This window comes from Physeter macrocephalus, chromosome 9, assembly GCF_002837175.3.
Source record: "Physeter macrocephalus isolate SW-GA chromosome 9, ASM283717v5, whole genome shotgun sequence".
Taxonomy (NCBI): Eukaryota; Metazoa; Chordata; class Mammalia; order Artiodactyla; family Physeteridae; genus Physeter; species Physeter macrocephalus.
Window position 1 is genome coordinate 15,531,479 of NC_041222.1, and position 26,864 is coordinate 15,558,342.

The 26,864-nt window shown below is 45.4% G+C and overlaps 1 protein-coding gene across 6 annotated transcripts in view; it reads left to right on the forward strand.

Annotated features, from left to right (window-relative positions):
- EPB41L4B (erythrocyte membrane protein band 4.1 like 4B) overlaps nucleotides 1-26,864 on the forward strand; it is a 146,898-nt gene that overhangs the window by 27,824 nt on the left and 92,210 nt on the right. For all 6 annotated transcript variants that reach the window (XM_028493695.2, XM_028493693.2, XM_028493694.2 and 3 more), the window contains exons 2-4: nucleotides 11,389-11,493; nucleotides 25,401-25,443; nucleotides 26,281-26,359. In XM_028493695.2, coding sequence (XP_028349496.1) covers nucleotides 11,389-11,493; nucleotides 25,401-25,443; nucleotides 26,281-26,359 — 227 coding nt within the window. The remainder of the gene's footprint in view (nucleotides 1-11,388; nucleotides 11,494-25,400; nucleotides 25,444-26,280; nucleotides 26,360-26,864) is intronic.

A 26,864-nucleotide genomic window follows, 5' to 3' on the forward strand; every position in this document is an offset into this window, starting at 1 on the left:
GGTTCCCCTGCATCGGCAGGCGGACGCGCAACCACTGCGCCACCAGGGAAGCCCCCAGCCCTTGATTTTAATGTCTTTCTCCTAAGCAGAGTTTGTGGCCTCAGAAGGACGGTTTTTTGGTTTGTCTATGCTTTTTTTTTTTAAGAATTAATATATTTATTATTCTAATTCCTCGTCTCCAAGCAGATGATACCTAAGTTAGCATCACAGTGTGGGGAGCCCTAAGCAACGTTTTTTAAAGTTGTGAAAAACTTTTACATACTAAATCTTTTATAAAGTGCGCACACATGCCACGCACATGTGTTATATCTCTGTACCTATATCGTTTTCATTCTGGTTATCTATTGAATAACAAATTCCCCCAATGCTTAGTGGCTTAAAACAACAATTATTTATCATAGTTCATGGGTTCTGTTGATCAAGAACCCATTGAGGGGGCAAGATGGGAATAAAGACACAGACCTACTAGAGAATGGACTTGAGGATACGGGGAGGGGGAAGGGTAAGCTGGGACGAAGTGAGAGAGTGGCATGGACATATACACACTACCAAATGTAAAATAGATAGCTAGTGGGAAGCAGCTGCATAGCACAGGGAGATCAGCTCGGTGCTTTGTGACCACCTAGAGGTGTGGGATAGGGAGGGTGGGAGGGAGGGAGACGCAAGAGGGAAGAGATATGGGGACATATGTATATGTATAGCTGATTCACTTTGTTGTAAAGTAGAAACTAACACACCATTGTAAAGCAATTATACTCCAATAAGATGTTAAAAAAAAAAAAAAAGAACCCGTTGAGGTGGGGCTCAGCTGGGATTTTCTTTTGTTCCTCATGGTGTCTACCGGGATCACCCAGGAGGACTTAGTTGCAAGATTGGCTGGTGTAGAGGGTCCATGATGGCTGCACTCACGTCTGGCATCTTGGCAGGGATGGCCGGAGGCTGGGCTCGGCTGGGGCAGTTGAGAGGAACATCTGCTCCTGGCCTCTTCAGCATGGTAGTCTTAGGGCAGTTGGATTTTTCACATGGTGGCTGGCTCTTCCCACAGAGCAGGCATCCCAAGAGAACTGTCACTCACCTTGGAAATCACAAAATATCACTAATGCCGTATTCTGTTTGGTTGAAGCAGCGTCAGCCTCTTCCATATGCAAGGGAAAAAGAAAAAGACCTTGCAGCCATTTTTTTAGTGGCCACAGTTTAAAAGATTAACACAAAAATTAACACTGTAGGTACTTGCCAGCGGGGACCTTTTAAGTCCCCACGTACTTGCTTCTCTTTTGATGTAAGAGGGAAGGCACTAGGATGGAAAGCCCCTGCCTTAGAGGTCATTCAGGGCAGTCTCCTGCCCCCATCCCATTCTCTAGGGCTTCGAGTGGACTCAGTTGGACAGAGCGCACTGTGACTGGTTCATGACTCACCTAGCTTAATAATAAAGGTGAAGAGAGGCTCCCAACCCAGAATTCTAAGAGTCGTTTGTCCAGTGGACCTTGGTGTTAGGGAGGTTGTCTGATATTTTTGTCCCGGTCTGCAGGGATCGCATATGAAAATGTGCCTGACACTAGTTACCCCAAAATTAAAGAGTATTCAACATGTGCTGTTTTAGTGTTTCTTATTGAGAGTGGGAGGTATAGTATTTGAAGTGTTGGGTGACACCAGTTTTCAGGGCTGGTTCTCCAGGATCAAGTAGCTCTAGTATCCAGACTTCATTCAGCATCTTGAGGAGTGAAAGGGAACCCCTCCCTTCAACTAACCGCTGAGTCACATGTGTTAGGCATGCTTGGAAGGAGCTATAGATAGGGAGACAGAAACCAAAGTCGTTAGGAGGTGTTAGGTATTCCACACGATTGGAAGAAGGTTCATAGGCTCATGGCCGTTGGGACCATTTAATTCTCATAGCAGAAACAAATGAGAGCTTTGACTCTTTGCTGAGATATAAATACAGTTTGGCCTGAAGATGGTTTATCAGCCTGGAACAGGGGCTGATCAGTAGTTAATCAATAATGCAACACAAAGTCTCAGTGTTTTAGATTGATCTCTCCATCAGTTGGAGCCAGTGTGGTGCTCTGTTCTGGACCCCTTAAGCCTACAACCTGCCCACCCAGACCTCATGTTGCACGTGGAGAGCCCCACGCCGCTGGTTGAAAGCAAACCCTGGTCGTCACTGCCTCCTTTCACTGACGCACATACCAAGACGACTTTCTTCTAAGATTGTTCTCACTTCCTTGTTGATCAAAATCAAGGGCAGTTGTTTCTGTAAACTTTCTTTTTAATTAATTAATTTTATTTTTGGCTGCATTGGTTCTTTGTTGCTGCACGTGGGCTTTTTCTCTAGTTGCGGTGAGTGGGGGCTACTCTTCATTGCGGTGCGTGGGCCTCTCATTGCGGTGGCTTCTCTTGTTGCAGAGCACGGGCTCTAGGCACGCGGGCTTCAGTAGTTGTGGCTCGCGGGCTCTAGAGCGCAGGCTCAGTAGTTGCGGCACACGGGCTAGGTTGCTCCGCAGCATGTGGGATCTTACCGGAGCAGGGCTCGAACCCGTATCCCCTGCATTGGCAGGTGGATTCTTAACCACTGCGCCACCAGGGAAGTCCCCAAGGGCAGTTGTTTTTGCTGCGTTCTCTGAGTTCTAAGGGGTTGTTAGCCAGGCAAATCAGGAAATTAATCACATGTGCCCTGTTTTACCAGAATTGAATTTCCAGGAGCTGCCCAGCCTGTGGATGTCCCCCCCGCACCATGTCTTGACTTCTGTGTTAGTATGTGAGCAAATCAACTACTTTGCATTCTGCCACAGCTTCCCTGCCCTCCAGACAAAACTGGAATTGCCCCCACCCTACCCCACCATGAGATCTATTTGTGTCGGACCATGTGGCCCTGTATCCCAGCTGTAGCCAAGGCCACATGTGAAGTAGGCTCTCAGCAGCCATGTGTTGAATTGGGCTTAAGAAACATTTCTAGTTTGCTGGACATGGCTCATGTGTTTGGAGCCAAAGAGGTGAATGAGCTGACCAGAGAAGCCGTGGGATGAGGTGGAAGAACTCTGTCCACCTGTCTTAGAATCCGGAAGGCTGGGTCCTGATTCTAGGTCTGCTACCTGTAAGCAATATGAATTTGGTCACATAAGCTCTCTGAGGCTTAGGCTCCTTCTCTGCAAAATGGGGTCATGGAACCTTTGTAAACATGGAGATCCTCTTCAAATGGGAGATGGAATTTATAAGCTGGAGAGCCTGGCCTTTAGTGCAGCAGATTAGGGATACTTCTGCATGGTCTTTGCATCAGTAGATTCCAGTTTTGAGTCACCAGAGCTTGCCGATGGCTGAGATGCTATTTCTCACTCATGATGAAGTTTCAAGGTAATTTTATTGGGTAATTTCAGATATTTGTGTTTACAACATCCTGGTGTAAACAGTTTATATTTCTTTGTGATGACTTAGTAGTGATGGCTATGGGGACAGAGTCCCCCTGGGCCGCTTTGTGTGCGTGTGCGTGTGCGTGTAATAGAGAGCTAGTTTCCTGCTAAGGCTCAGAGAAAACTAGCAAGTTACCAAGTTGTGGGGTGGGGTTAGGAACTAGTAACTCACCATGAATTAGCACTTCCTAGAAACAGTTGAAAGATGCCTTGAGGTAGGTGCCTTCTGGGAACCGCTGGCCAGGAAGCCCACCGATGAGAACAGGTAGAGTTCCCAGAGCTGTTTAAACAGGGGTGTTTACGAACTTGGAAAGGAAGGAGTTGATCTCCAGGGACCAACAGGGATTTACCAAAAATCCCAAAGCCTCGTTAGCCTCAGTGTTTCTTTAAATGGCATTACTAGATCACAGACTTCCTGTACCTCAGTTTTTGTTCAGCATTTGGCAAAAAGTATATTGTGTTATTCCTGTGGACATGTGAGAGAAATAAGGTTTGGATGAAAGTGATAATAATTCCTTTGTGTGTATAGGACACCGCAGTTTACAGTGCACGCTCATTTGCTTTCTTGCTTTTTTATTAACATAATGACTTAGCAAGGTGGACGGGGCGGAGGAGGGTACCCCATTTTTCAGATGGAGAGGCTGAGTCTCGGGGTGGGGCTTGCCTAGGGTCACCGTCATATTGCTAGAAAAGAAACAGAGCTGGTTTTCCAACCCAACATTTTTTTTTAAATAAATTTATTTATTTTATTTATTTATTTTTGGCTGCATTCGGGCTCAGTAGTTGTGGCTTGCGGGCTTAGTTGCTCCGCGGCATGTGGGATCTTCCCAGACCAGGGCTCGAATCCAGTTCCCCTGCATTGGCAGGTGGATTCTTAACCACTGCGCCACCAGGGAAGCCCCCAACCCAACATTTTTGCCTCTGAGAGTTCCAGGGCATGGCCCCCCCGTGGTACAACTGTGTGTATTTATAACCAGGCTGTGGCCACCATCAGATGGGTGCCTTAGTACTGTAGAAATAAAGACACCGCCCCTCCCCCACCCATACCCTCCACCCTTCACCCCTTCCTGATTATCAGATTTCCCATATGTTGTAAAACTAAGATCAATAAGTGGTATATGGGATAATAACCAGGGCGGGGGTTAACCTTTTAATAATGTTCTTAAAAGGATAGATTGTGGGCCAATTTAGATAAGATGACATTTAATTGGAGCAAATGCAAAAGTCTGCACTTAGGTTTCGAAACCATCGCCACACTTATTTTGGTTATTTTTTAACCCATATATAAAAATCCAGAACTTGATAATATTTCGTAGAAGGCATAGCATTTTCATCAGCCAAAAGGTCAGGCCACAGTGTGGTATGGTTTGCAAAACACCAGTGTTCTAGACTGCTTTACAACAGACAGGGAGTCGGGAAGGGGAGATGGTAGTACCAGGTTCTCCATCCGGGTCCCAGCTGGCTGTAGAGAATTCCCAGTGGAGATGAACCAGGAAGATCAGACTTGTGCAGAGTGGGTTGTTTGAAGACTGTCTTGGGAACTGAGGATTCTCCTAAATCCACGTCAGCAGTTATGTTTTCGAGCTTTAGAATGTCGAATGATAAAGAAGCAAAGATGAACAGGACAGAGTGCCGCCAACAGGAAGTTTAGTGATGTTGATTGTCACTTGAAAGTGCCTATAGGGATTGGCTTGTTGCAGGTGGGGACAGCAATGGGGATGTAGGGGAGGAGGACATCTAGGCAAAGGAATGACACAGGCAACACTTAAGGGTAGGACCTGCTGTCTGTGGTGAGTGGGCATCGTGGTTGGAGAACACGTTTGCCTGGAGCCCAGGGTACATGTGAGGCCTGTGGGAGGGAGAAGGAGTATTGGGTTGGGCGGCATAGATTATGCAGAATCCCTAGCACCAGGCCAAGAAGCCTGGGCTTCATCCTCTGGTGGATGTTTTTGTGCAGAAAAGTGACTGAGGGGATTCCCTGGTGGCGCAGTGGTTGAGAGTCCGCCTGCCGTTGCAGGGGACGCGGGTTCGTGCCCCGGTCCGGGAGGATCCCACATGCCGCGGAGCGGCTGGGCCCGCGAGCCATGGCCGCTGAGCCTGCGCGCGTCCGGAGCCTGTGCTCCGCAACGGGAGAGGCCACAACAGTGAGAGGCCTGCGTACCGCAAAAAAAAAAAACAAAAAAAAACCGGAAAAGTGACTGAGATGAGGGCTGTGTTGTATGAGGACCATTCTGGCAAACACAAGGAAGATGGGCTTTAGGAGGGAGACACTAGAAGTACTTGCACCACTCGGGGGGCTGTTGCTGTGGTCCATATATGAGGTGATGTAGCCTGAGCCACAATGGAGAGGAAAGAGAGAGCCTTCTGGAGATGGGTGCAGACGGGTGTGCTGTCTGATGGATGTGGAACTGGTGGATGGAAGGAAGAGAGCCTTGTGTGCCTGCAAGGCTTCTGAAATCCTTTCTCTGCCCAGATGTTATGCTTTCCACCAACTAGGATGTATACACTTGACTAGCACTTGCACACACAGCTTATTTCCTCCTTTCAAACCTACCTGGGATGCACGGCATCTTATGCTATTGAGACTGATGAGATTTGGACGGATTGGCTTCTATCTTCTTTGTTCTTCCAGGACCACAGTCGACCTATTACATTGCAAGTGGGTCAGGTTACAGTAAGACGTTGCCAGTTGCATCTATCTAAGAGGGTCAGGCTGTTTCATTTATTTGGGGGACAGTTAAGACATCCTCTGTCCAGCAGTCTTCCTTATCAGGACCATGTCTGGGAACCAGTAAATAGGCAAAATCAGAACCTCTGACTGGCTAACAAAGATATCACGATGTCCATACCTTTCCCTGCTGGCTGCCTGCCTGACCCAGTCTTTAGCTGGCAACTCTGTACTCTTATTTTACACATGATTTTAATGCACGTGGTTATTTTTAGCTCCTCTCAGATCAGAAGGAGCTGCTATAGAGAGACATACTGTCTCCAAACCACTGGTTGCTGGTCCCTGTAAAAAATGATGTGCTGAGACGGGAGGAAGAAAAACTAGGCAACGTGGATGTAAGAACTCGAGGGTAGAGCTCTCTAGATCCTGCTGTGTCTGGGGACAGCTCTCTAGATCCTGCTGTGTTTGGGGACAGCTCTCCATACGTGTCTTGTAGTTGGTAGATTTCAGGATGGTGATGGGGACTTTGTAAGGTTTTACACTGAGTATATTCTGTTTGGGAAGGCAGGGAGGTAAGTGGTATTGCTACTTATGGGCTCAGGTCTTAAGCTGTTTAGGATGACTTTGCTCCGCAAGAAGGACTTGTTCTTCTGCAGCTTCCTGTAGCTGCTCCCTTCCAGGCTTTGTGACCCCAGCATACCCCAATGCCTAGAAGGGTGGCTGGCATTTGATGAGCAGTTGGTAAATATTTGTTGAATGAATGAATGAATGGCTTCATTACAGAGGGGGAGACCCAGTTAATGATGAGGCAACAAGGATCATCTTCCATTCTTGTCACATTAACAGGTCTCCTGGTGTAATCACTAGACAGCACTTCACATAATAGCCACAAAATTGTGTTTAGGTAAATGGCCTTGGAAGTACAGCACAGTTCCCTAGATGCTTGTTCATGGAAAACTTAATTTGAAAAGATTTTAGTGAGTGTATTCTCATTTTTCGCCCTGCCGCTTGTGAAATGTCAGTCTGTTTTTCGTGCTTCGGCATGGCCCATCCAGAAGATTTTGTTTCGTGGCCCCATCCATCTCCCATCCACATATCCCCATCCATCCAGCCAGCCATCCAGCCAGCCAGCCAGCCAGCCAGCCAGCCAGCAAACAGACATTTGTGGAGTGCCCGCTGGGTGCCAGCCAGGCATGTGTTTTGGGGATGGAGGGAAGAGAGAGTGGTATCCAGGTGAACACAGCTGGTCTCTGCCCTTGGGAGTGCGCAGTCTGAAGCAGGAATAAGACAGGACCATGGGTGGCTATGGTGCAGTGTGATAAGTGTGTATGTAATGAAGGCATGGGCCTGCTTGTGGGAACCCAGAAGAGGGGCACTTACTGCCCTGGAGCGGGCGGGGAGAGTAGAGTTGGGGAAGCTGCCGAAGGAGGGAATGTTTGGGCCAGTAAGCCCGAGATGACAGCTTGTGGGCTTCTAGGGGCTGCCCTGAGTAAGATGTCCTGGCTGGCAGTGCAGATGAGTTACCTGGAACCTTCTCAGTTTTGAGAATGGACACTCTGTGGGCTGGGAGGAGTGAAAGATGGTTGCTTCAAGGGCTGTGGTCTTGACCCTCCTGTCTTCAACCTGCCCTTAACTCCCTGGGACCTCTGTTTCAAGGACCCTTCTGTTCATTCCAGCCCTCATAATTTCACCAGATTCTTTTTAGAGCAGGAAAGGGCCATTGGGAATTCTTTTTTCCAGCAGAAGAGACCGAAGAGCATACTTAGTGGGGGAGGTGAGTGGGGAGAAGTGTTTATAGGTGAGTAAAAATAGTGTTTCCTATCCACCAGACCCTGCTGTATGCCACCTCCAAGTCCAGCTGAGTGAGGGTCTGTCGGCAGAGGAGCCAGTCCGGCATTGGCCGAAGGGACTCACTGCCCCTAGAAAGGTTCTTTTCCTAACCGCCACCTTGAGCTCATTCTAAATTAAGAGCCACTTTAGAAAGACATCAGAAAAGTAAAATTTGGAATGACCTAGACAGAAACCTTGGCTAACCTCCCTCATTTTACATGTGGGGAACTGTGCTTTTTCAGTTCATACTCTGAGAGTGTTAAAATTACGTACCTGGATGGTAAACCCTGAACCAAAATAGACCCAGGTGGGGAGCAGGTTGGATTTGGGGTCATTTGAGTTTTGGTGGCCCTGTATATTCAGGGTGCCATGGCCATGTCTGATTTGCAGCTACAGGGGAAGTCCAGGATGACTGTATGGATTGGGGGAAATTATGAATTGCTTAAGGTTGGAGTTAATGGTGCATCTGGGACTAGAGCACAGGTCTCTTGCTTTCTCCCGGCGCAGTTCTTTCTGCCACATCCTGCTGCTAAAGCTTTACTCTAACTATTTTTTTCCCGCTAGGAAACCCACTAATGAAGCCTTGGCACCGTGATAATAGGTGTTGCATGGGGCCAATAGCACTGGATAGTAATTGGAAGAAATACATCCAGAAGATGGATTGTTATGGGCAAGGAGGAAGAGTGCCAGAATTGTGATTTTTTTTTTTAATTGTATTTGCTGCCTAACAACTGCCAAAAGACCAGTGTTAAAAAAGAACTTGGGAAGAAAACCATCCATAGTTTCTCCATGCTAACACAGCTGTTTTAGTTTTTGCCAATTTCCTGTTATTATCAAGTAGTCCATGTACAGTGCATACATATTTTTATGTAGTTGGGATCACAGCTTTCTATTAACAGAGTTAAGTACTCTGTTTACTTAACGTTTGTCATAAGAATTTTCCATATTTCTGTCTCATCTTCATAATTCTTTTTGGTTATGGCCGAATAGTATTCTGGAGTGCTGGTGGGCCCCAGTGCTGTGTTCTGTGATTGGAGTTTCAGTTGTTCTTCTTTTTGCCCTCCCGTGATCCTGCCTTATTTCTCCAGTAGATTAATTTATAGAGAACACCACTGCACGTCAAGTCTTCTGCTTCTGTTGAATTGATGCCTTCAGAGGAGTGTTTCCAGGAAGGAAAGAGACTGTAATTCATTGATGTAGTTTTGATTTTTTTTTGTTATTGTTGTTTATTTGTCTAACGTAAGTACAGATGTACAAATAAAACAAAGGTACGGTTTAATGAACTACTAGAAGGTAGACAGACACCCTTGTACCCCCACCCACGTCAAAAGCTGGAACCCTGCCAGCCAGCCAGAAGTCCGCCGTTGCCCCCTCCCTGTGCCCCCTCCAAGCCCCAGGAGCAACAACTACTCTGACTTTATTACAGTCGCTTCTTTACTATCTTTCCAAGTTTGCTCACCCAAGTATGCATCCCTAGATATTGCAAGTTAAGTTTTCCTTTTTTAAAAAAATGTCTTTTAAATCTCTTTTAATCTGTAGGTGTTCCCTCCATCTCTTCTCTCCCCTATAGTCTGTTTGTTGAAGAAACTAGGTCATTTGTCCTGAGGAGTTTCTAGAATTTCCCACAGGCTGGATCTCGCCAATTGCAGTCCCATGTAGTTTAGAACATTCCTCTGCATTTCCTACAGTTGGCAGTTGGATCTAGTGGTTGAATCAGTCCCAGGGTTGATTTTTTTTTTTTTTCCTGTGGAAAGAGAGGTGTGGGGAGCAAGATTATATCTTGGGTGGTGGGACGTTCTTCATGGCGAGGTACGTAATGGTTGTCTGTCTGTCTCCTATTGCGATGTTAGTAGCCACTGGCGTCCAATGCTTAGAGCCTGCCATTCATTAGAAGTTACAAAATTGTGATATTGCATTTCTGTTATTCCTTCTTCATTTATTTGCTGGAATACTACTATAAAGAAAAACTTTGCCTCTCTACTATTTTTAATTGTTTATTTATAGAGATTCACATACCATACAATTCACCTATCTGAAGCATGCAATTTAGTGGTTTTTAGTATTTTCGCAGAGTTGTGCATCTATCACCACAATTAATTTTAGAACACTTCATTAACCTCCAAAAAATCCTACTCATCTTCGCTGTCAGCCCACAAACCTTGCAGCCCTAAGCAATTACTAATCTAATTTCTGTCTCTAGACTTACTGTTCTGGACATTTAAAATAATACGTGGTCATTGGTAACCAAGTTCTTTCACTTAGTGTAATGTTTTCAATATCCATCGATGTTGTAGCATGTATCAGAACTTTATTCCTTTTTATGGCCAAATAATATTCCATTGTATGGATGTACTGCATTTTGTTTATCCATTCATCAGTTGATAGACATTTGGGTTGCTTCCACTTTTTGGCTATTATGAATAATACTGCTGTGAACATTTTTGTACCAGTTTGTGTGAGCTTAATGTTTTCATTTTTCTTGTATATTTACTTCGAAGTGTCATTGCTGGGTCAAATGGTAACTCTAGGTTTAACCATTTAAGAAACTGCCAGGCTGTTTCCTAAATCAGCTACACAATTTGACATTCCTGTCAGCAGTATAAGAGGGTTCCAATTTCTCCAACATTGGTTATCTGTCTTTTTTATTATAGCCCTCCTAGTGGGTGTGAAGTGTCTGATTGTGGTTTTGATTTGCATTTCCCTGATGAGTAATGATGCTGAGCATCTTTTCATATGCTTATTGGCTGTTTTTCTATCTTTGGAGAACCATCTATCTATCTATGTATCTATTTCCTTGACCTAATTTTTAATTGAATATTTGTCTTTTTATTATTGAGTTGTAATAATTCTTTGTATGTTCTAGATAGAAGTCCCTTGTCAGAAGTATGATTTGTAAAATTTTCTCCCATTCAGGGTTTGTACTTTGTACTTTCTTGATATCTTGGTGGTCTTTGAAGCATAAAAGTTTTACATTTTTGATGATGTCCAGTTTGTTTTTTCTTTTGTTGCTTGCTCTGTTGGTGTTTTATCTAAGAAACTGTTGCCTAATCCAAGGTCATGAAGATTTGTGTGTATGTTTTATTCTGAGTTTTATAGTTTTAACTCTTACATTTAGGTCTTTGATTCATTTTGAGTTAATTTTTGTATATGTTGTCATCTGCTCTTTGGTTACCCAGTGCTACAGCTAAAGGCAGGATCAATGCTTGATTTATTTTCCTGTTTATTTACCATTTATCATAATAAGTCATTGGTTCCCTAATCATCCTATGAAGTTGTAGTTTGGTGGGTTTTTCTTGTCATTATGTATGCTTAGATTTAATCATGAGTTTGTATTATAATAAAAATAATTACATTTTTTAAAATTTGTGTACTGTGACACATGTATGCAATACAGAGAGAAAAGTGATTTTGTGGTTTTTTTCTTTTTTTAATCTTGTTTCTTATCCATTTGTCACATCCTAAATTTTCATCTACCCAATTGTCTTCCAGAAACATGCCAAAGGCCAGGATTTGTTTGATCAGATTGTGTACCACTTGGACCTGGTGGAAACAGATTACTTTGGCCTCCAGTTCCTTGACTCTGCCCAGGTTGCGGTATGTATTCCTCTGATTCCTTACAGGATGGATTGGCTTTTCATGCTAATCACAGATCCACGGTTGCTAGAAATTGGTAGAGAAAAACAGGAGTAAAACTGTGATATTGTTGCAGTAAGGAGCATTGGGATGGAGGTGCTGGCGCCCATGTGAGATGATGCATCCGTGGTGCCCCACCCTGGAGATGGCCAGTACCTGGGAAAGGAAGAGGAAGATGTGTTCCCGTTACACATGGGGATGCACTAGGGGAACCTTTCCAAGCATAGAGATGCAGTGTGGGCACATCTCTAGAGTAGGTAGAGAGAAGAAATATCATTATAGGAATTCTTTTAAGGATGCTGGTTGTATTTAACCAGCAGAAGAGGCTGTGCTACCCTCCTCTCCTGGACTCTTGCCAGGTGTAGCAAGCAGGTGCTGTGAACACAGCTGGATTGCAGCCGGGCTTAGTGGGCTCAGGGGCTGGGCAGTCATTGCTCGAGAACCATCTTGCAGGCTCCAGCAGGTTGCGTTAGGTCAGCAAAGACTTCCCCCGCTTTGCCTGAGACAGAACTGTGTGCACTGGAGGTGCTCAAGTGCGTGAACTCGACACAGCTCAGAACCACTCTTTCATTTATTTTAATTTCTTTATTTATTTTATAACTGACCTACAGTACTATGTTAGTTCCTGTTACACAACCTAGTAATTCAGTATTTCTGTACATTTCTAAATGATCACCCTGAAAGCCTATTTACGACCTGTCACCGTACAGAGATATTACCTTGTTACTGACTATATTCTCCACACTGTACATTTCATACCTGTGACTCATTTATTTTGCAACTACTGGATGTTTGTATGTCTTAATCTCCCTCAACTATTTCTATCTCCCTCCTTCCCCGCTGGCAACCACCTGTTTGTTCTCTGTATCTGTAACTCTGTTTCTGTTTTGTAATGTTTGTTCATTTGTTCTGTTTCTTAGATTCCACATATAAGTGATATCATACCATGTTTGTCTTTCACTATCTGACTTATTTCACTTAGCATAATACCCTCTAGGTCCCTCCATGTTGTCACAAATGGCAAGATTTCATTATTTTTTTATGCCTGAGTAATATTCCATTACGTATGTATTATAGATACCACATCTTCTTTATCCATTCATCTATTGATGGGCACTTGGGTTGCTTCCGTATCTTGGCTATTGTAAATAACAGTGCAACGAACATAGGGGTGCATATATCTTTTCTAATTAGTGTTTTTTTCCTTTGGATAAATATCCAGGAGTGGAAGTGCTGGATCATATAGTAGTTCTATTTTTAATTTTTTGAGGAACCTCCATACTGTTTTCCATAGTGGCTGCATCAGTTTACATTCCTACCAACAGTGCATGAGGGTACCCTTTTCTCCACATCCTCGCCAATACTTGTTATTTGTTGTGTTTTTGATAATAGCCATTCTGACAGGTGTGAGGTGATAGATACCTCATTGTGGTTTAGATTTGCATTTTCCTAATGGTTAGTGATGTTGAGCATCTTCTCATGTTTCTGTTGGCCATCTGTATGTCTTCTTTGGGAAAATGTCTATTCAGATCCTCTGCCCATTTTTAAATAGGATTGTTTGGGTTTTTTGATGTTGAGTTGTATGAGGTCTTTGTATATTTTGAATATTAACCCCTTATCAGATGTATCGCTTGCAAAGATTTTCTCCTGGTCAGTAGGCGGCATTTTCATTTTGCTGAAGTTGTCTTCACTGTGCAAAAGCCATTTAGTTTGGTGTAGTCCCATTTATTTTTGCTTTTGTTTCCCTTGCCTGAGGAGACATATCCAAAAAATATTACTAAGACTACTGTCAAAGAGCATACTGCCTATGTTTTCTTCTAGAAGTTTTATGGTTTCAGGTCTTACATTTAAGTCTTTTATCTATTTCAAATTTATTTTTGTGCATAGTGTGAGATAGAAGTCCAATTTGATTCTTCTGCATGTAGCTGTCCAGATCTCCCAACACCATTTATTGAAGAGACTGTCTTTGCCACATTGTATATTCTTGCCTCCTTTGTCATTGATTAAGTGATCATATAAATGTGGGTTCATTTCTGGGCTCTCTATTCTGTTCCATTGACCCATGTGTCTGTTTTTGTGTCTGTACCATACTGTTTAGATTACTGTAGCTTTGTAGTATAGCTTGAAATCAGGGAATGTGATACCTCCAGCTTTGTTCTTTTAAAAAGCAGGAAAGACTTCAGGGTCTCCCTTCCCAACAAAATCTAGCTTTGGGTTTCAAAGAGAATTTATTCAGCAATCTAAAAGTATTTATTAAGTGCCTGTTATGCACTGGGTCCTGTTCCAAGCAGTGAATAATGCAGTGGATGTATGTAATACCTCTGTAACATGACTGGTGGTAATAAGTGTTAAGAAAAATAAAGCAGAGTGAGGCGTTAGACAAAGTAAAGGGGGGGGGTGAGGGAATAGACAGAGTAAGGGGCAGCGCTATTTTAGACAGAGTATGAAAGGGTGAGTTCCCTGGTAGGAGATGTTTGAGCTGAGACCTGGAGCTCCTCATCTGTGGCTAAGCCTTTCTACCTGAAAGACACTTTTTAGAGACTTCCCGGGGGCTACCCATGACGGTTGTAAGGAGATGCTCAAAGTCAATGCCTGGAAATTGGGTCTGCCTGAGATGGTTACTGTGATGCTCAGTCTGCGGTGATACGGTGGAGCCAGGACTTAAGTGCGCCCGGGCTACAGTGCCTGCTGGGCAGACACTCCCCTCTGCTCCCACTGGATGCCCCGTCTACACCACTGACTTCCTCTCCACCTTCAGGACCTCCTTTCTGCTGACAGCCCACTACCCCACCCCCCTGACTGTTGCCACGAACACCCCAGCTGCCTCCTTGAGTCCTGATTCCTTCCTGTGAGCCGGAGTCTCTCACTCTGGCCACTGTGGCCCTGGGGAGGGCAGACCAGCTTTTCCCTGTCCCCTCCCCCATGCAGTTCTGCTTCCTTTGAGGTTGGACCACCCAGTTCTTTGCCCTCTGACCTCAGCGCTCTCCTTCCCTTCCTTCAAGGCCTCTGGTGCCTGTTTTTCTCTTCCCTGGGCAACCTCAGAACTCAAATTGCTGACCCCTCTAAACATTCCAGACATGGTTTCCTCTCACTGGAAGCTTCATTTGAGCAAACCTCACACAGATGCATTTCTGGTCCTGTCACCACCCCAATCACTCCAAGATCCAGAATTCTGTCATTTCTTATCCCATGACAGTGTCCCGTGATCATGTCCTTCCAGTTCTTCTACATGTGGCCTTGGCCCATGACAACTCCCCCTACTCTCTCCTTCCTCCCGGCCTGGCGAAGCTCAGCTGTCTCACCTGTGTCCCCACTTGCCCTTTGATTCTCCTGCTCCCCTGACTGTCCCCTGGCCTCCCTTTGACACGCACGCAGGCCCGTATGCTTCCTCTGCCGCTTCTCCCGGGCTGCCGGACGTTGCTGGAGAGCCACGGGCTGTGCGTTTTGGCACCAGCACAAATCACAGATCACAGGTTCAGCAGAGTCCAAGCCCCCGAGCTGTTCTTGGAGGCCCATTAACCCCCAGGGGACTCTGGGGGTTAATCCCAACTCTGGAATGCCCCAGGGTTCCCCTCTGACTCTGGATCACAGACCCCGTAGTCCAGTTCCCACAGAGACTGGTCTCATGGTTGGCCTTGCCACCTACTGAGAAGACCTCAGTAGGTCTTCTGAAGACCTTTAGCTGAAACGCCTGAGTTTTCTTCCCTGCATCTCAAAGTTTCTTTTTTCTCTCTGTCCATCCTTTTTACTACTTTGTTTTAAGGGAGTTTGCCTGTTTCTCCAGCATTTACTCACTACACCTGCATCAGAGTTCCATTTCTGGTTGCTTCCTGGGTGCTGAGTTTAGAGTCCTCCTTGCTGTCCCCAGCATCTGACACTTGCCAGCCCTCCTCATCCCGGAAACTCTTCTCTATTCTGCCTTCTCCTGTTGTCCTAACATCTGTGGCATTTTTGGCTTCAGATTGTCTATGGCCCTGGACTGAGTCAGACCTGGACCTTACTCCTGGTTCTGCCCCAACTCATTTGATGGGCTTTAGATAAGCCACCTTTTCTCCCTTGGGCTCAGTTTCCTCATCTGTAAAATGGGGTTCTTTTATTTATTTACTTATTTTTGGCTGTGTTGGTTCTTCATTGCTGCGCGGGCTTTCTCTAGTTGCGGCGAGTGGGGGCTACTCTTCGTTGCGGTGCCCAAGCTTCTCCTTGCGGTGGCTTCTCTTGAAGAGCACGGGCTCTAGGCCTGCGGGCTTCAGTAGTTGTGGCTCGCAGGCTCTAGAGCGCAGGCTTAGTAGTTGTGGCGCACAGGCTTAGTTGCTCCGCGGCACGTGGGATCTTCCCGGACCAGGGATTGAACCTGTGTTCCCTGCATTGACAGGTGGGTTCTTAACCGCTGCGCCAGCAGGGAAGCCCCTCTTCTTTTTCTTTTGACCACCCCGGGCAGCACGTGTAATCTTAGTTCCCCGACCAAGGATCAAACCCGCGCCCCCTGCAGTGGAAGCGTGGCGTCTTAACCACTGGACTGCCAGGAAAATCCCTAAAATGGGGTTCTTGGACCTGTTCTCCCAAGAGCTCTTCTAGTTCTAATGTCCAGTGATTCTGAGTCTAAAGGAGAGGCAGGCATGTCTGCCCCACAAATCTTCTCTAGTTAGCGAGAAGCTACCTGTTATTTCTGCCATTAGAGCCAAGTACCTGTTGTTCTGGTGGCGTGTCCTCATCCCCAGGCGACTGCTTTCCAGCCACACGGGTTCCCAGAAAGCCAAGGATGTGACTCCATTATGAAAGACTCTGCTGTGAGCCTCTGCTCACTTGGCTGCCAGGCTTTACCGTCTGCTGGTGCCCTGGCCCTGTGCGGCAGGAGGGATGTTCACGGTGAGATCCAGGCGTCCTTCCCAGGCCATACACCTGCAGATGCTCAGATTCTGCAGGTGCTAAAGCCTTTCAAGCATGCAGCTCTGTGAATATGATACGCTTTTCTTCCCCACAAGAGCAGGTGTAGGGTCCTCATCTGCCGAACTCTGAGGATCCTAGAGATGTGGGGCAGTGACAGCTCCCAGGCCTCTTCTTCTCATCGGTTTGACATCTAAGATGGGCTCATTGTAGGCTGGGTCTGGTACTGCCCGCACCTTGCTTGTGCTGGTTCCCCTCCCGGAACACCCTTTCTCATCCCGTTTAAACTTCTGGCCATCTTTCAAGACCACCTCTGATGACAGCCTTTCGTGCAGCATGTCCTGAACTCCCAAAATGTTTTTCCTCCTCTATGTAAACCTGAGCTTATTTTGCCCTCCCTGGCAGTTTGCTCATTTGGCCTCAGGGTCATTATCTGTGTATATGAACAAACCTTTCTGATTAGATCCTAAGACTTAGGTCCTCCTCTTCTTAACTTGGTGGCTATTGGTGACAAGGCATACAACCTAGAACTGTTGTCTTTAGCCCCAGAAGGGACCTTAGGAGCCATTTGTCAAATTTCTCCATCTCTGGTTGGTGAAACCAAAGTCCTTAGACCTTGGCAAGTCACTTAGCAAGTAGCACAGCATGTGTGCGAACCCAGGTTTTACGATTTCGGGTTTTGAGTGTTCTTTTCGGTACACTGTACTCTGGAGCCTCAGTTTTCCTAACACCAAGGTGGATGTAGTAACATCCATTTCAGAGGGAAATTGAAGGACTCAGTGAGTTAATGGAAGAGAAAGGGTTTTGTAATCCAGCATGGGTGTGGGTCTCTTCTTCCCAGCTGGGCAGGCCAGGGGGGACCAGAAGTCATCACGGCCCCCAGAGGTGATGCACTGAGGTTAGCTGGAACCTCAAGGCTGCCTTGTCTGTGGGAGAGACCTTAGCAATTTAGATGAGACCTCTGGGAAAGTTCGCTGAGCCAGTGATTTTTCCCAAAGGCCTGGGACAAAGCATTTGGTGGCAGGTGTGATAGATGGGGGCCCAGAAGGGAATGGTCCACTTGGCCATTGGCTTATTGCCCCATAATTGAGGCTCCTGCAAGGAATGACATCCCCATCCAGCCCCTGATATGCAAATCAGAGGGCTGGGGGTTCCAGGGCTCTTGGCTCCCTGCATCCCCAGCTTATATTCCCAGTTTGATGCAAAGAGCCAAGCCTGGTTTCCATAGTGCACAGCCCAGCCCTGAAGCAAGGTCAAAGTCTATTGGCATCGCCTATTTTTAGCAGTTGGGGCTGGGGCCTCCTCTTTCCCTTTTCCATATCAAAGCAGGAAAGCCACCCAGGAACCCACTCTGTAGCTCTCACTTTGGCACAGCTCAAAGCAGGGGCAGGGGTTCTATTTTTACATATCAAAGCTTTCTTCTGGGAGCCCAGGGCTCTGGCCTGCACCCACCCAGCTTTCTTAGACTGTTCTGGTAGGTGCTGTTTACTGAGTTTCTATTCTGATGAGCTCTGAGGCAGGCATCAAACTAAAGGCTTTATATAACTCTTGTTTAACCATTCAGCATTGATCTGTAAAGCTGGCCATAAAGCAGACCCATTTCACAGATGAGCAAGCTGAGGCTCACTAGAAACCTTGTAAAGGTTAAAGTAAGGGACAGAGCCGGGATTCAGAACCTGGTCTCTCATTCCAAAGGCCAGCACTTTCCACTGGGTTATACTGATTCCATTTCACAAGGGAACATCACACCCACCCACACACAGCCACACCCGCGGAAAGAAAACATTCAGTCAGTAGCCACTCAGCAAACTTTGACTTGGAGCTTACTCAGTGGCAAGCTCTGTGGTGCAGAGGTAGGCTGGACAGTGTCCCCACCTGCCGCATTCTGGTGAGGGAGACAGTCTGGAAAACTGTGGGCTCAGTTTTTGGTTTTTTTTTTTTTGATAAATATAAAATTACCCAATAAAATATCCACCACAGCTAGTGTACTTAAAGTATCTTAGGACTCAAGAGTCTTGGAACAAAAAACCAATCCCAGAATTTCAGTGTTAAGATCCTGAAACCTGGAAAGTTAAGTCTCAGACTATACCGTTCACGGTTATAGACTATACTGTTCACTGTCCTCCCATCTGTGAGCCTGGAGGCTGAGTGTTGCTGATGAGGTGATCAGGGTATCAGGGGGGAAGGGCGAACATGGGGTGGGCCGCAGCCCCAGAGGATGAGAGGACTTTGCCAGGCAGAGGAGCGGCAGGAATTTGGGGCTGGGGTAACCGTAGCCTCACCAAGCAGAAGTCTCCGTCCCCATCTCGGGGCGGGCGTTCTACAGGGTAGGTGTAGCTATCCTCAGTCCCTTCCAAAGCCCCTCCCAGCGTGAAAAGGGAGCATTTCATGGTGGTCCGTTTTGCAGCAAGCAATCCAGAAAAGGTGGTTTTGGGCCTTTGTCTCAGACTTGTGAGGTGTTTTTCCTCTGGTTTTTGCAGCATGGAATCGGGTAGATGGGTAATTAGAGGCCCAGGGCTGTGAGGGGAGGTTGACACACAGACACGGTGACTGCTAGAAGGACTCCGTGGACGCCAGAGGGACTGTTGTGGCTTCGCTCTGATGAGTGCCTGGAATGTCATCACATTTGCCACTTGTGTGGACGCTGCCGGCACCCCTGCCATTTCAGATGTATGTGGGGTTAGGGTTGGAGAGTATAAGCACTAGTAGTGGCACATGTTACTGTCAGAGAAAACATCTTAAACCCTTCCTTTCATTTGAACAGTTCATTACAGTTGCCACGGACACTGAGTTGATTCTTGTGTTAGGGGACCGCTCAGTGCACAGATGAGGAAGCTGAGGGGATGGGGCGGGGGCTTGCTCCTGGCCACACGCCAGGCAAGTGGCAGGGCTGGGACTTGAACTCTGATCTCCTGCCTCCTTCTCAAAGACGTGTGCAACAGCTCAAGAAACGCCTCAGGCCTCCCAGCAGTCCGCTTCTGAATGTTGGCAGAGCAAGTGTTTTCCTGTCCATGTGCAGGTATTGGCGCTGAATGGGAAGCTATTGGTAAAGGGAAGGGGTCTCTGCAATTGATTTAAATGAATCGCCAAGGAAAGCTCGAGTAGCTGGCGTGAATGGGTTGACAGGGCTTCATGCTGAATGAGGACGAGGAGGGATGAGATCCCTCCCGTAGGCAGAGAAGGTGCGTCCCGCTGGGGTGTGGTGCGGAGACCCAGAGCACCAGATGCCGACACAGCCTGAGTTAGAATCCTGCCTCATTAGCGCCGTGATCCTGGGTACCTTGAGCCCTCTCCACGGCCACCTTCCTCTACTCAAAGCCTGAGAAAGGGATGGATGTGACATAACGTAAGCGGTGTTTTTTCCAACACTACAAGCAATGAATTCTGACACTGTCTGCCTGAAGACAGTGTCGGATTAAGGGCTCAGTCCCTCGGGACTCCCTACCAGCGCCCGCACCGCACATACACACACACTTCAGGTGCTAATCCCAAGTCCACGTTGTCACCTGTGCTTCTGACCTACTGGCTGTAGGTGGGAGTTTCCCATGACCCCCTCCTTGGGTTTAATTTGCTGGAGCCAATCGCAGAAATCAGGGGAACAGTTTACTTACTAGGTTACCAGTTTATTATAAAAAGGATGTAACTCGGGAACAGCCAGTTGAAACACATGCATAGGGCAAGGTATGGGGGGTGGGGAGGTGTGGAGCTTTCATGCCGTCTCTGAACACACCGCTCCTCCCAAATCTCCGTTGTGTTCACCAACCCAGAAAGTCTATGAACCTTGTCCTTTTGGGTTTTTATGGAGGCTGCATTACATAGACATGATTGATTAAATCACCGGCCATTGGTGATTGATCCAACCTCCAGCCCCTCTCCCCTTCCCAGAGGTCGGGGAGGTGGCGGGGGACTGAAAGTTCTAACGCTACAATCAATCATGTGTTTGGTTCCCCTGGCAACAAGCCCCATCCTTAGGTGCTTTCCCAAAGTCACCTCATTCACGTAAACTCAGGTGTCATTGAAAGGGTTTCGTTATGAATGTTAAGACACTTTTACTGCTGTTAACACTTAGGAAATTACAAGGGTTTTAGGAGCTTTGTGCCAGAAAACTGACGAAGACCAAATATACATTTCTTATTATGAGTCACAACGTCACACACAATAAGCTCCAAAAGTGTTCATTCTCTTCTTTCTCTTTACATCCTTTGGATATGATGACCTCTCAGATTCCTTCCAGCTCTAATTTAAATGCAAACTAGACACTTTTTACAAGCCAAGAAAACCTAGAGGTACTAGAAAGCCAGTTATGAGTTCCATCACTCAAACGTGATGGCCCAGGGTTGTACAGGCAGAGTTTTTAGACCCCCTTCAACCCCTGAGCTTCTCCTGGCCATTGTGATTCAAGTGCTTCTGCATAGATTTTAGGCAATTAAATTCTATAACCAGCCTTATGTATGTCATAATTCTAGAACTGATGTACTATCAGAACAGATGGGCTTTGCCAGATCATCTCACATCTCGATTTATGGGAAGGGTTTTGCCAGATGGACTCGGAGGAGCAATTCAGATCAGAAACGACCTAATACCCGTTAGCGTGTTTGAGTTAAATGTCTTGCCCTTTGACCTCAGGAAGGCACCTGTTTGTTTCCGGTGACTGGCTTAATGGTCTGTTAAGAGGGCTGGAGCCATTTGCCTTGGCCTCTGCCGACAGGCAGCCTGGCTGTACTTAGCCCAAAGCAGGTGACCATCCAAGACGGGTCCTGCTGCTGCTGAATAGGGCTTCAAGCCAAGTATAGGATATAATTTATTAAATGTCACATTGGGCCTGAGTGCCCCAGTGTCTTCAAGTCCCAGGGTGGTCTTGTGGGATTAAGCACGAGTGATCAGAGTCTGGTCAGCTCCTACAGCTAAAGAAGAAAAGTCGGGTCATTTTGAACTGGTTGGATACAAGATAGATTTTATCGTCTCTTGTTTTAGGCTTGTGACTGGGTTTCTTATCACCTCTGATGCAGATGAGCAAACCTGATCTGAACACCACAGGGTCAAGGAGCTCTTTATTTATTTATTTATTTATTTTTGCCGTACGCGGGCCTCCCACTGCTGTGGCCTCTCCCGTCGCGGAGCACAGGCTCCGGACACTCAGGCTCAGCGGCCACGGCTCACGGGCCCAGCCGCTCCGCGGCACGTGGGATCTTCCCGGACCGGGGCACGAGCCCGTGTCCCCTGCATCGGCAGGCGGACTCTCAACCACTGCGCCACCAGGGAAGCCCAAGGAGCTCTTTAAATGGAGCCGTTTCTGATTCTTTTCCCGGCTTTGTGAACCCCAGATTTTTCACAGGCCTCAATCCTGGCGGGTCCTGCTCTGGGCAGGGCTCTGTGGCTGGTGTGGCTGGGTGGGAAGGATGGAGGCCAGCACTCATGGATAAGGGGGCTTCTTTTTTTTTAAATTTTTTTTTTTTTGATGCGGACCATTTTTAAAGTCTTCATTGAATTTGTTACAATATTGCTTATGTTTTGGATTTTTTTTTTGGCTGCAAGGCATGTGGGATGTTAGCTTCCCGAGCAGGGATCGAACCCACACCCCTGCATTGGAAGGTGAAGTCTTAACCACTGGACCTCCAGGGAAGTCCCTGATAGGGGGGCTTCTTTAGCAGTGTGGTCAGAGGGAGAGGCGTCTGCTGTCCAGGAGGAGCATCTAGCCACGATCTGCCTGTCAGTTAACACGGGTTGTAGACATCTGGCTAATAAACCCTGAAATTGCTTGAGATTTCAGACAGCGATTTTCAGAAGGGGTCGTGGCTATTTCAAGATCCCCAGGATCATTATTAGGACATATTCTTGGGTAGGAGAGGATGCAGGAAAACTTCAGCACTAAATATTTAATGGGCACACTGGGAGCCTTTAAAAAACACTAACGATCTGAGATTCTGTTTAATGATCTTGGGTGGGACCTGGGTATTTGTGATTGAAACACACAGCCAGGGTTGAAAACCACAGCTGAGGAAACGACACAGGTTGGGCTTGGATCAAGATTAGAGTTTGACAGTAGAGGGAGAGGAACAGTGGGCTGAAGTTTGTTCTATTCCAAATACAGTAAGGAGACTTGAGAAGGGAAAGAGATGGGACAAGGTCCTTTAATCTCTGAGCCTCTGGGGCTAATAAGATTAGACGGCTGGTTGCAGGGAGAACTTTCCTTGCCTGCTAAGGATAAATTGATTTGAAAGTGAGGCAAAGAACAGGTTTAGTCAAGCCATTAGCATGATACTTACTTTGGCAGGAAAGTAAATATTATGTTTTTATCAAGTCTTTATCTGTCCTCTCAGGGGCTAAGGTCCAGCATTTCCAGCTTGGTTGAGGGCAGCAGTGAGCCTTAATTCTAATGATACAAATTGATCATCAGAAACTGCCTGATAGGCAAGTGATGAATGAATGATGGAAGTTGGCAACCCAGCCCACCTCCCCCCACCGTGAAAATAATATTCCCGTCCAAAGGTAAAAAACTATGCAGAAAATTAAAAAAGAAAAACAGTAGACGTCAGTCCCACATTCAGAAATAACCTCTATAAATTCTTCTAGACATATGTTGATAGGAAATAATAATTTTCTATAAAGGGATCCTACCTGCCTTTTTTTTTCCATCTCACATTGTGCCATGGATCTCTTGCCACATCAGTAAATGTAGGCCTAAATCAGTTTTAAAGGCTGAATGGTATTTCATTATATGGAGGAGCCATTGTTTTAATCCATCTTTGTTGATGGACATTTAGGTCATTTTCCGTTCAAAGCTATGAACAGTGAGATAAAGCATCCTGTCCACGAGCCTTTGAGATAGGCCTCCGGCTGTGGGGCTCTGGTGCTTTGATCACACGGTTGCCTAGCTGGGGAGTGGGGTTAACAGAGCCCACGCTCTCCCATTGCACTGCTCCCAGCTTATGGTATTATAACTCATCTCTTATTTGCTTCTGTGTTTCCTTATCCCCCTACTCCCACACAGTCAGAGTGGGCTTTTTGGTGAGGGGTAGAGTAAACTGTACTCACTTAGTCCCACCCTTTCTCATTATTAGAATGTGCAGAGTTTAGATTGCTTCTGAAAGTATCTTGACAGTCAGCAGAATTGCCTCGGATTTTGAACGGCTAGTGGGAAACCTGCTCCGGGCTGTGTTGTTCCAGCATCCTAACAGCCATGTTCCACGTGCATGGAATTTACATAAAGGGATGGGAAGGTCTCTATTTGCCTCATTTAAAAAATTATGTTGAACATTTATTTATTTCTCAAGCATCTGATAAGGGCCTGCTGGGTGCCAGGCTCTGCGTTTGGCACAGGAAACTCAAAGGTGATTGAGTGCGTGGTCCCTGCCCTTCGAGGCTTGTGTTTACCTGGAGGGGCTCACAGTTTCATGTTTCTAAATGTTGCTTTCCATGGAAGTCAAGCTCCTGAGGCTCCTCAGGACTGTAGTGTCAACAACTTGGATGTTATAGAGGAACGTTTATATGAGGGAAATGGTTTTGCAATTTCCTTGGATGGATAAGACTGAAGTGGTGTTTCTGGTGAAAACTAGAGGAAGTTGAAATGCCTTTATGGACCAGAGCAGAATTCTCTCAGGCAAATCCCCTCCTGTCTTTCCATCTTCAGTGCAGGTCATTTAAAGGGTCATGAATTTTGTTTTTAAATTTTAGAGTTTAGGGCAACAGAATGCCAAGACCTGTGTATGAGCAGAGATTTTCGACGGTGGGGCTTGTAGTCATTACTAGATTAACGGAGACTTGGTTGTAACTTGAGAAAACTCAGAAGGAAAAGGCAGTTGGTGGCTCCACTGACTAGAAGGGACTTTATAGATCAATGAGGTAAAGGGTGTTAGGTTATTTTAGGCACCTCTTTGGAAAGCTAACTGTCCCCAGGAGAAATGCTCTTAATGTGCATAAGCACAGATATTTTTTCTTTTTTTTAAATTGAAGTATAGTTTATTTATAATGTGTTAGTTTCAGGTGTACAGCAAAGTGATTCAGTTATATATATATATTTTTTCAGATTATTTTCCATTATAGGTTGTTACAGAATATTGAATATGGTTCCCTGTGCTATACAGTAAATCTTTGTTGCTTATCTAGTTTATGTATAGTAGTTTGCATCTGTAGTTTAATCCCAAACTCCTAATTTATCCCTCTCCCCTTCCCCCTTTGGTAACCATAAGTTTGTTTTCTATTTTTGTGAGTCTGTTTCCATTTTGTATATAGATTCATTTGTATTATTTTTTAGATTCCACATATAAGTGATATCATGTAATATTTGTCTTTCTGTGACTTAACTTCACTTAGTATGATAATCTCTAGGTCCACCCAGGCTGCTGCAAATGGCAATATTTCATTCTTTTTTATGGCCGAGTAATAGTCTATTACACACACACACACACACACACACACACACACACACACAATCTTATTAAACCAGTCATCTGTTAATGGGCACTTGGCTTGGCTATTATAAATAGTGCTGCTATGAACATTGAGGTGCATGTATCTTTTCGAATTAATGTTTTCGGTTTTTTTGGATATATACCCAGGAGTAGACTTGCTGGATCAAATGGTTCTATTTTTTGTTTTTTAAGGGACCTCCATATTGTCCTCCATAGTGGCTGCTCCAATTTACATTCCCACCAGCAGTGTATGAGGGTTCACTTTTCCCTTATCCTCTCCAGCATTTATTATTTGTAGACTTTTTGTTGATGACCTGTGTGAGGTGATACCTTGTTGTGGTTTTGATTTGCATTTGTCTCATAATTAGTGATGTTGAGCGTCTTTTCATGTAGCACAAGCACAGGTATTTTTATACCATTCCAAGCTGTTAGCAGATCCCCAGCCTAAGAGCTCGTGATCTGGTACAATCCCTGGTTTTAATTACTAAGAGTTGTAGGGCAGGGTAACTCCAAGGGACTGTGTAATCTTACTGATGAACTATTCCTAAGAAAAATTTTTTTTCTTTCTTTCAGCACTGGCTGGATCATTCCAAACCCATAAAAAAGCAGATGAAAAGTAAGTAAGCAGAATTTAGTTTACTACCTTCTTTTATCAGAGAGTAAACTCCTTTGACAATGTTTTGAGGTATTACATTTTCATTAGAACTTGGGAACATTTTCAAATGGATTCAATTTTAAGGATGAATTTTAATTTCCTAAGGCTGGCTAAATATTAGAGTTTAAAATTTGAATAAGAGTTTTTAGTAGATGTTAAAAAACAGACTATGCCCTCATTTGAAATCAGACACTTCTGCCAATGAGGACTGATAAATAATGCTGTTCAGAAACATGACTTTATACCTGTGACATTCATTTTCTAGTGAGTTATGAAGTAGATTCAGAGAATGGGAGAGCAGGAAGGATCTTTGACAGTCTGGTCCAGCTCTCTGATTTTATAGTTGTGGTAACCAGATTTCTTCAATGTGGTTTATGTATGAGTAATTTTTTTTAATTGAATACTTTTAAGGTATTTTTACCATAGTATTTTTAGATTACAGAACACTTGACTGTTTATGTGTCACTTTCCTTTCGCCCACTTAGTATTTTGTTAAAAGTTAGTATCACTTTGGAGTATCTTGGCAATCAGGGGTGAAAGTAAAAGGTTAGCTCTTAGTAATTCATCTAGATGATGAGGATGAGATTACTAGCTAAACTATCTTTGTCAAAACTGAAGTCCATTTTAGTTTTCCAAACTAGTATTGAAAAGAACTTACTAGCTTTGTATGTTCCGTTGTTACCTCCCAGAGTCCGTGGTGGATATGTTAATAGATTTAACATGTTTTTCCTTTTGTCCATTCTGTGATCTTCAAAATTGGGGAAAAATATCTTCAACCTTCCATCTCCAAATGCTTAGTTGGACCTGCTTATGCTTTGCACTTTCGAGTTAAATATTATTCTTCAGAACCGAACAACCTTCGTGAAGAGTTTACAAGGTAGGACAAGATGCAAAACAAGATCCTCCTACCCACCCACACCCGGTAGCACTTGCCTTACTTACAATCCATGGGTCTTCTAAACTGTGGGTTTGCCGCCTCTTTCATCTGCTGTCTTTATATTCTGGATAACTGTTATTAGCACTTTGTGTGTGCTTATCTCTGTATTCTGTTGAAAATCCACACTTTGCTTGACTGGACCTTTTTCATAGTGAATCAGAATTTAAACATTTATTTTCTTGTCACGTTCCTATTTTGTTGGACCTTGGGTAAATTGGCTAGTTGGTCTATGGCACTTTAGTTTTGTCTCAGATACAAAAAGACAAGGCAAAGATTAGAAGAGCAGCTCTCCCTCCAAAATTGCCACCTTATTTTTTTTTATTTTTTATTTTTTTGTGTAGTACGCGGGCCTCTCACCGCTGCGGCCTCTCCCATTGCGGAGCACAGGCTCCGGACGCGCAGGCCCAGCGGCCATGGCTCACGGGCCCAGCCGCTCCGCGGCATG